Source organism: Python bivittatus, unplaced genomic scaffold, assembly GCF_059951505.1.
Source record: "Python bivittatus isolate LINGU-HERP-01145 unplaced genomic scaffold, Pbiv_v1 ctg000820_np1212, whole genome shotgun sequence".
NCBI lineage: Eukaryota > Metazoa > Chordata > Lepidosauria > Squamata > Pythonidae > Python > Python bivittatus.
Genome location: NW_028277107.1, coordinates 1,709,496 through 1,719,410, shown reverse-complemented (window position 1 = coordinate 1,719,410; position 9,915 = coordinate 1,709,496). Strand labels below are relative to the sequence as shown.

Sequence of the window (9,915 nt, the reverse complement as noted above, 5' to 3'; positions counted from 1 at the left end):
CGTTCAAAAATCCAGTTCATAATTAAAACGGCCCTTTTATTTTCAATGGTAAATTAATTTCTCTTGGGCTGCCGGTTGTGAGGGTCAGACTCAAAGAAATCTTCTTTTCCCAGGTGAGTGTACACAAATAGAAAATGTATAAACTAAATCTAGAATTTACATGGATTCTCACCGAAACAGATATGCTTATGTGAAATTAGGTCATTCCTCCTCCTGAGGCTCCTTCCATGCTCCACACATTTATATGATTTCTCCCCCATGTGGATCCCTTTATGGGAATTCAGATGACCTTTCTGAGTAAAACACTTTCCACACTCTGTGCAGTTATATGGTTCCTCCCCTGTGTGGAACCTTTTACGGGAAGTAAGATCTCTGCTAGTAGTAAAGCTCTTTCCACACTTCATGCATTTTTATGACTTTTCCCCTGTGTGGATCCTCTTATGGGAAGTAAGATTACTGTTTTGAGTAAAGCTCTTTGCACACTCCATGCATTTATATGATTTTTCCCGTGTGGGTCCTTTTATGAGAAATAAGAGAATAGTTTCTGGTGAAGCTCTTTCCACACTCCGTGCACTTATATGACTTCTCCCCTGTGTGGATCGGTCTATGGATAATAAGGTGACTGCTTCTTCTGAAGCTCTTTCCATACTCCAAGCATTCATGTGGTTTCTCCCCTGTATGGATCCTTTCATGGGAAGTACATTCACTCCTAGTACGAAAGCTCTTTTCACACTTCATGCATTTTAATGACTTTTCCCGTGTGGGTCCTCTTATGGGAACTAAGATTACTGCTAGTAGTAAAGCTCTTTCCACACTCCATGCATTTATATGGTTTTTCCCCTCTGTGGGTCCTTTTATGAGAAATAAGATGACTGCTTCTTCTGAAGCTCTTTCCACACTCTGTGCATTCATGTGGTTTCTCCCCTGTATGGATCCTTTCATGGGAAGTAAGTTGACTCTTCCGACTAAAGCTCTTTCCACACTCCAGGCACTTATATGGCTTCTCTCCTGTGTGGATTCTTTTATGCTGAATAAGCTGACTCCTCATTCTGAAGCTCTTTCCACACTCCATGCATTTATAGGGTTTCTCCCCTGTGTGGATCCTTTTATGCTGAATAAGCTTACTCCTCATTCTGAAGCTCTTTCCACACTCCATGCATTTATAGGGTTTCTCCCCTGTGTGGATCTTTTTATGCTGAATAAGCTTACTCCTCATTCTGAAGCTCTTTCCACACTCCAGGCACTTATATGGTTTTTCCCCTGTGTGGATCCTTTTATGATGGGAAGTAAGATTACCATTTTGACAAAAAGTCTTTCCACACTCCATGCATTTATATGGCTTCTCCCCTGTGTGGATCCTTTTATGGTTAATAAGGTTACTCCTCATTCTGAAGCACTTTCCACACTCCATGCATTTATACGGTTTCTCACCTGTGTGGATCCTTTTATGGGACGTAAGTTTACTCCTAGTACGAAAGCTCTTTTCACACTCCAGGCACTTATATGGCTTCTCCCCTGTGTGGATCCTTTTATGGGAAATAAGTTCACTCCTACTACGAAAGCTCTTTCCACACTCCATGCACTTATATGGTTTCTCCCCTGTGTGGATCCTTTTATGAGAAATAAGAGAACTGTTTGTGCTGAAGCTTTTTCCACATTCTATCTGAAAACAAGAAGAAAAATGTTTTTTAACAACCTTTGGCTCTGGAGGCCATCCAGATACTCTATCAATTCTTGTGTCAATGTCTGGAGGTTGAGTCACGGCAACTGGACTTCTTTAGTTTTTGTTGAGAGAATAAGAAAAGAAGTCCAGTTGCCCTGACTCAACCTCCAGACAATTCCACCTGGATGCCTGAGAATCCTATGTCAATGTAGATTCTTTCTCTCCAGCTTCTCAAGATCTCATTCTAGGAAATTATTAGGAATGAGAAGGTATTAAAGTCTTTAGCAGTTGAAGTATATAATGATCTTTTCATCAAAGAAGAAATGTCATGAGCAGTCCATGTTTTGTCTCAGGGCTGCTGGCATTCACCCACACCCGTTCACAGCAGGAGGGCCTGCAATCTGGGGGTGCATTTCTAGAGTTATGCTGACCTCCCATGATTTGTCTTCACTGTGGCAGTAAGAGTCAGCCTAGCAGCTTCATCTTCCAGTGCATGATCAGGGAATTAACCCTAACAAGGCTCAAGGATCCCTATGAAGGTGATCAACTGGATCTGGGACTTGGCCACTCTCTGCCCTGTGAGGGAAACCAATCTTTGGAGATCTCTTGGGATATTGGCACTGGGCTTTCACATGGAAGGCCTCCCAAAGCAGCCAGTCCACCTCCTCTCTGGCCACAAATGGTTGAAGGGGAGGAGACCACTATTGGACCAAGCCATCCTGAAGCTCCATCAACACTTTGTTGACCCCCACCTAGTCTTGTCCAATATCAAAACCTCCCCCAGGAGAGAAGCTTCGCATGCTCCATGTGAGGAAGTCCGACCCTGATGCTTCCTGCTGGTGGTTGCAATGAGGAAGGTGCAGGAGCACATGGAGAGTGCCCAGCGACATCAATGGCAATAAAAAATAAACAGACTTGGCAATACTGGGCATAGATGTAAGTGGTGGGGGGGGGAGGATGCAATAGACCCTGGGCACCAAGGAGTGCTTCTCCACCTAGGCCCAGAGAGACCTGAAGGGAGCCGCACAACAGGAGAGCGAGCGGCACAACTGATCCTCCACAACATTCCCACCCCTCCTGTGACAAAGGGAACCCCCTGCCCAGAAGGGAGGAAAGGAAAGTGGGAAAGACAATTCGGGGCCACAGGAGCAAAAGTGTGGGTGAAGGGAGGCACCGGGCATTTGAAAGCAGGCAATATATTCTGCCCTGCCAGAAAAAAATGCTTCGCATCTCGAAATAGAAGGAGATTCCCCAACACAAGAGTGGCGAAGGATGGTCCTTTTCTTCAGTGGACTTCAATAGGAACTCACAAGGAGGATTGCGGTCACCTCAGGAGGAGCTCCTGACTTGGGGCGAGAATCTGCCTAAAGCAAAGGTGCCTGTGCTGGCTGAAAACGCCTGCCTCTTACCCTGCCCGCTGCAATCACTGACATTTCAACTGCCAGACTGCCATTGCTGAACAGCAGTGTAAATATTCAGTCTCCACGTCTGTGCCTCATGACTGGCAAGGGACATTCCCTGTCGACATAAAGCTACTGAATGACTCTAAGATTGGTGACGATTTTGACTTTGTGAGAGAGCGGATGCGAACTCAGCACTCTCTAATAATCAACCACAACTCTAAATAGGCTTTTATTCTTCATAGGCCATGTGTCTACCCTACATACGATGGGCAGGTAAAGCCCCTCAAGTGAAACTCAAGGCATCCTGCGGAGGGCTGGGCGGGCTGATCATAAGAGAGCTCGCAGGGGTGGACTGCCCTGTATTCACCTGCCTGAGCCGTTTCCCTTCTCCCTCCTGGAGAAATTTTCTCTTTTAATTCGGTTGATAATTCCAAATTGATAGAGGGAAGCATACAGGATTTCTAAACTTTGCTTGACAACATTGGCTACAGTCAGGGCTGCTTTGATTTCTCACGGCTTACCTCCTGGTTACCAAACATTGCTGGCCTTTTATGATTTATAAGGCATGTATTATTAGAGAAACTCTTTCCACACTCCATGCATTCATATGGCTTCTCCCCTGTGTGGATCCTGTTATGGGAAGTAAGTTCACTCCTAGTAGTAAAGCTCTTTCCACACTCCAGGCACTTATATGGTTTCTCCCCTGTGTGGATTCTTTTATGATGGGAAGTAAGAGTACTCTTTTGACGAAAAGTCTTTCCACACTCCAGGCATTTATATGGTTTCTCCCCTGTGTGGATCCTTTTATGATTTATAAGGCATTTATTATTAGAGAAGCTCTTTCCACACTCCATGCATTCATATGGTTTCTCGCCTGTGTGGGTCCTTTTATGAGAAATAAGAGAACTGTTTGTGCTGAAGCTTTTTCCACACTCCATGCACTTATAAGGTTTCTCCCCTGTGTGGATCCTTTTATGGGAAGTAAGATGAACCTTCTGAGTAAAGGTCTTTCCACACTCCATACATTTATATGGTCTCTCCCCTGTGTGGATCCTGTTATGAGAAGTAATTTCACCCCTAGTACGAAAGCTCTTTCCACACTCTGTGCATTCATGTGGTTTCTCCCCTGTCTGGATCCTTTCATGTGAAGTAACTTGTCGGCTTCTTCTGAAAATCTTTCCAGATTCCAAATATTTATATGGTTTTTCCCCTGTGTGGATCCTTTTATGAGACATAAGGGACCCATTTTCACAGGAAAGAGTGAAGGTCCAATCGTGATTTTTTCTATTGTCTCTGCAGACAGAATCTTCTCCTTTGGTTTGGGTTGGAGAGTGTTCATTTACAACTAATTGGTCTTTTAATAGTCTTATACTTTTTCCAGTATACTTTTCCTTTATTTTTCCTTGTTGGGCAAAAAAGCCTTGCGTCTCAGCATCCATGGAGCTTTCCTGATTCCAACTATTTGACTGGCTTCTCTCATGACTTTCTAGTTGCATCTCCAGTTCCTTGTCCATCCCGCCTCCATGCCTGATCACTTCGAATTTTTCACTGGGATCTTTATGCTCATAGCCATGATCACCTTCAAAGGAAAAGAGAAATGAACATGATAGCAAGGGTGGGGGAAAAGATCAGACTGTAGGAGGTCATATGATCTTCCTTCTGAATTTTTGCCAAATTCCAATATATTGCACATTTGTATCCTTACAATCACATGATATAGAAATGATAATTTCTATAATCATGAGCCATAAAAGCTTTGAAAACATCTACAGCATCCGGTTTGTTTAGAAACATCCTTATATAGTCAAACCTTACCCAGAGTCAGCGTTGAGTTCAGGAAGAATCCATGGAAACATCCAAGGAGGCATTAGGAGAAAACCTAACATTTATCGGAGGGTGGTCAATAACAGGAAAGACCAGTGAGAACTAAATCAATTTTGAAATTTGTCCTTTTTTCCTACCCAAACTGCCTTCCATTTGCTCTTCATTTTTCTCTGGCCAAAATCAAATGGTTGCAGAGAAAACAATTCTAGAGCTCTTCTATTAACCCTAAACAGCATGTTTGCAATGGAAAAAGAGCACCATTTTGCCCTTAACCCCAAGGCTCAGGATAGAAATCAAAAGGAAGAAAAGTCATTAACCCAACAGCCTGAATAAATGAGAATCCTTCAGAGGAGAGACAGGGAAGCGTCTGGGCCCAAAAGGATGAAATCAGTGTGATGGACCTTAGCATTTCCTCAAGCCAAGGAGTGAGTTTCTCACTGATACCTTTAAAAAGAAATGGAAAAATCCACCAGATTAGAAATGGCAGGGGATGCATTTAAGCAGAGAGCCACTGATGTCCTTCCTTCCTTTGAGCAGGAGAAGGGCAGATCTTCTCCTTCCCCCCTCCAAAGACATGAGCTGATGGCATCTAACTAGAAAATGTCTTCCCAAACTCTCTGATGGGAGAGAAGCAAACCCTTACCCAGAGAGGCCACGTTCCTATAATTTTCCAGCATGACTTCCCAATGCAGCGCTTTTTGGTGAGGATCCAGCTGAGACCGCTCCTCCTCGGTGAAATACACAGCCACCTCCTCGAAGGACACAAGACCCTCCTGAACAAGGAAAAAAAAGAAAAGAACAGGCCCAGGAGGATTTGCCAGATCTCTCCTATTCTTCACAAATTCCCAAAGCAAAGCTTTGCACTAAGTTAAATGGCAACTCTTGGTCGGATTCCAAGGTTTAGGTGAGAAAATGGAAAGAGCCAAAAGCTTTTGACTGAAGAAATATTTCTGGCCAGCTTGATCAACTTGATTGCTTCTGCAGGCCTTTCAGTGCCATTCAATGAAAGCAACCTAATTTCCTTCTGGATCGATCCATCAAGCGATCCATACGCCCACCTTCAAAAGACTCTCAGCATCTTGAGAGGACCAACTGGCAGACGGGCTTCAGAAACTCCACCTATCAGTGTCTCCAATCCTTCCTGTGTTTGCAGAAGAAAATTGGGGGGCGGGGAGATTCTTTGTAGCATTTTAGCAAAGGGCTTACAGGGTCCCCAGAAAGACCAATCATGCCCATGGTCAACAACTTCATGAGGTGCTGGGAGAGCACAGCCCAGGGATTTGGGTGGGGGGCCATGAATATCCAGAGGCAGACAAGCCGGGTCCTTCCCTTCCTCAGATTGGAAGAAAGCTGCTAGTAGTCGGAGGCGTTGGCTGAATGGGAGACAAAAAAGTGGAAGCAATTTTCTGGGAAGGACATTTCTCAGCCTTTGCCAAGCTGGATTCTCTGGCCGCCAAATCCAGGTAGAAAACAGAGGATTAGAAATTACTTTGCAAGGTAAAAGGGCCTTGATTATATGCTTTTCAGAACAATTTCTACTTAAAATCTTTTCTATCCGGCCATTTTCATTGGATGTAATAGCCTGGCTCATGTCTTAATCTGATGTGGTTATATTTCTTATCACTGGTTGGAAACAAGGCTTTTTAAAAATGGCAATGTGCCAATCTGAGTATTTAGTTATTTTTGAAGAGGCTTGAACCATTCCAAGTCAAAGAATTAAAAAAAGAATGGCTCTGTGTTTAGCGGTTGCTATGGCTGTAATAATATTATTCCTATCATTTGAGGAACTTTTTTTAAAAAATCAGTAATTGTAAACAAATAGTAGGAAGAGTAACTGGCAGAAGGAGTTAAGTACTGGTCTTAAAAAAACAGATTTCCTAATAAGAATCTCAGGGGAGGAATTACAAACGATGGTATCCAAACCACAGACTTCAGAGGAGGCTAAGCTGACTGAGGGCAACTTGAATCTTCCATTCCCCATTCAATGTTGCTCAAGGACAAGAAAACACCCAGGCCCAAAAAAGTGGGGAAAATGCAAGGAGAGAGTCCTAGATACACCAGCTTGACTGCCTGAAGGAAAGGGAGAATACAAATTCAATAGATAAATTTCCTCCTCTTACTGGAGCTGGAGGTTCAGCCACTGTTTCAGCTCCACCAGAAAGAGCAGACAACTTCATTCGAATCTTCCCTGTGAGGGAGAGAGAATTTTAAAGTGCAGAATTAATAAAATAGGAGGAGGCATTCTATAGAAGAGAAGACATAGAGAAGATGAGACAGCTGGGATCTCTCTGGGGAATGGGAGGGCCTTCGCTTACCTCCTGAGCTGTCCTGACTTGGATCTTCCTGAGAGATGCTCCTGAAAAACAGCTCCTGAGGGGGACTGGATGGATTCCTCCTTCCCTCAGGATCTCTGATGTCCACAGCGAAGGACTTGAAGTAGTAGGCAGGAGAAAAGAAAAAGAATTAATAGACATCCCACAACATGAAGTGTATTGTAGTTCTCTGAACACAATTTTAAAGCCTCCAGTGTCCATCAGGGAGGCTGGAAAGTTAGAAAGGAACGGCTGTCCCAAATCTATCTTCTAGAATGGATAACGCAACAATGTCCTACAAGAATTAGTGAAACATCTCCACATATTACAAATGCCAGAAAACTCTCGTCAGGAGGGGTTAAGAATTCAAACACATTGTTTATTCCGTTCATACCCCTTCTGGGCTCCCAAAATGAAGGTCTCTCACCTGCAACTGGACCGGCTCCTTCTGCTCCTCTGCCTGGCTCAGGAGGAAGCCTTCTGCCAGGGCCACCGCCTGGGAGCTGGTCTCTGCTCCACACTCCCGCACCCAGCTCTCCATCTGCAGGGGCAGAAGGGCCAGGAACTGCTCCAGAACAACCAGGTCCAGCACCTGCGCCTTTGTGTGCTTTTCTGGTCTCAACCATCGACGACAAAAGTAGTGGAGACGGCTGCAAAGTCCACGGGGACCCTCAGCCTCCTGGTACTGGACACTCCTGAAGTTCTGGGGCTGAACGTCTGGACGGGTGGTTTCCTCCTCCAGGACCTTCTGCCCAGTTCTTGCCCAGATCTCCCCACAGCTCCCGGGCTGGACAGCAGAAGGCTCTTCTCCAGTTCCCTCACTTGCTAAGGGTTGTGTCGCCATTCTTTCCCTGTCCTGTAATGCAACTCCAAAGGGGTCCAAGGAATGTTGTGGCTCTCCAAATGCCTTTTCATTCATAGGACTCTTCCTGTAGCTGCAGGAATGACCACAGCAGGCCATTCAGCCCTCTTTGCCCAAGGGAGAATTTTGTCTTTACGCGAGGACCTACAAAAGGCTTCCAGGTTGTGTGTCTGAGATGGGAAAGAAAAGAAATTCCAGGAATTAGAAAGTGATGGATTTCACCATTGAACAACACTCATCCCCATGGAGGGCACCACTTTCCTGAGCTGGTAGAGGACTGGGGTGGCATTGAGCAGATAGGAACTGAGGGCCGGGCAGCTGATTGGCATACCTGAATCTTACCTCTTCAGGGTGTTTATTTGTGTGTTTCTCTGTGTGCGTTGCAAAATAGGGGATTGACTTCCGTCAAGCACTTGGAATACCCAGTAAATGCATCTTGGAGCATTTTCCTTTTCTTTTTCTCAGAAGGAAAGGCTGGCTTTTTAAAAACCCATATCTATATTTCCCTACAAGCGGGTTTCACACAACATGCTAAACCCCAAACAGGTTAACAAACCGCCAAAGTCCAGTTCAGATAAATGCAATGCCATTGAAATGAGCCTGGCTTGGGATGTTCTAGTTCCCTTTCTTCAGGGTTTGCTTTTAAGAGCCAAATCACACCAGAACACCCAGGCGGGTTCAGACAGGATGCCCGAACCCCAAACAGATCCCCCAACCGCAGGGGCCGAGTCCACACAAAGCACAGGGCTTGAAGGAACGCAGCTTAAGAGGATCTCCTGGTTCACTCACCCTCCTAAGATTGTTGAACTGCAGAGGATCCAGCCCTATTTCCGCCTGATCAGCACGTGGTGAGAATGCAGGCGCAATCTCTGGCACCTCCTTCCTTGCAGGGCTTTTCTTCTTCCCTGCTGGAGATTTGCAATGCAAACTCTCCTTCCTCCCCCAGGGCCTCCTCTGGGTCTCTTCCCTGCAAGACTTTCCTGCAGCCTTTTACCTCCTGTGAAGCTCAAAGGGTTAAAGAGAGGGAGCGGAGCTTCCTAGAGAGGCAAGAGGTAGTGATGTCACTCCTATTCCCACCCTCCCCTGAAAAGCCACCTGTGGCCATCGCCCTCCAGTGGCCCAACGCTGAAGCGCATGGTTTCCCCTCTCTTTGCAGAAGGAGCCCCCTGGTGGATGCTGTGTGCAACGCAGCACCTCATGCAAAGAGGGGAGAAAGGGGGTTATTTCCATGGCATCAGGAGGAAGGGGGCTGTGGTGTCCCCCTGATCAGGAAGCCTTCTCCATACAGCTGCTTTCGACAGCTGTGGAACATCTCCATTTTAAGAGAGGTTCTGGAGAAAGTTGCATCCTCATTTAGAGGGAGCAGTTGTTGCAAAGGAGCAGACAGGAAATGGAATTCAGCATTTTTCTTACTTAAGAGAGAAAAAATAATCCTGTCTTACTTCTGTATCCTGTAAAAGAGGTCACTGGGAAACTCTGACAGGCTTTCAAGATTCTGTTCTTGTGCCCCAGAACAACATTGCAGAGCTCCCAGAGGCTCTGTGGTGTCCACTTCCTGACCTGGCTCGCCTGAAAGGGCTGACGCTCAGTTTCCGGCCGGGATACAGGATGGGAATTGCATTGGTTGCACTTCTGGATGACTTATGGAGAGACCAGGATTGGGGGAGTGCAGTCCTCCTAGGTCTCTCAGTGGCCTTCAGTACCGCTGACCATGGCCTTCTTCTGCAACGTGTCTGAGGGAATGAACTGCTTTGCAGTGGTTCTCCTCCTTTTTGAGGTCCTGATGGTGGAAGTCTTCCCTCTACTTCAAGCAACCGCCTGCGTGTTTATTCCTGGCTCAGAGGCGAACCT

General features: G+C 45.7%; 1 protein-coding gene across 1 annotated transcript; it reads right to left on the bottom strand.

Moving 5' to 3' along the window:
• Positions 1–584: 584 nt before the first annotated feature.
• On the bottom strand, positions 585–9,063 carry LOC148214049 (uncharacterized). Its single transcript, XM_088128903.1, has 7 exons — positions 8,854–9,063; positions 7,630–8,234; positions 7,206–7,320; positions 7,011–7,078; positions 5,534–5,663; positions 3,588–4,645; positions 585–1,663 (listed from the first exon to the last, which is right to left on the bottom strand). Exons 2-7 carry the CDS (start codon positions 8,161–8,163, stop codon positions 728–730), a joined length of 2,841 nt encoding a protein of 946 aa, XP_087985029.1. The 5' UTR covers positions 8,164–8,234; positions 8,854–9,063; the 3' UTR covers positions 585–727.
• Positions 9,064–9,915: the final 852 nt, after the last annotated feature.

Bases quoted from the DNA above. Each gene is read 5' to 3' on its own strand.
- LOC148214049 (XM_088128903.1), bottom strand. From the start codon at position 8,163: ATGGCCTGCTGTGGTCATTCCTGCAGCTACAGGAAGAGTCCTATGAAT. The intron at 7,321-7,629 runs GTGAGAGACCTT...TACTACTTCAAG, and splicing joins AGGAGCCGGTCCAGTTGCAG to TCCTTCGCTGTGGACATCAG. The intron at 4,646-5,533 runs GTAAGGGTTTGC...TTTCCTTTGAAG, and splicing joins TAGGAACGTGGCCTCTCTGG to GTGATCATGGCTATGAGCAT.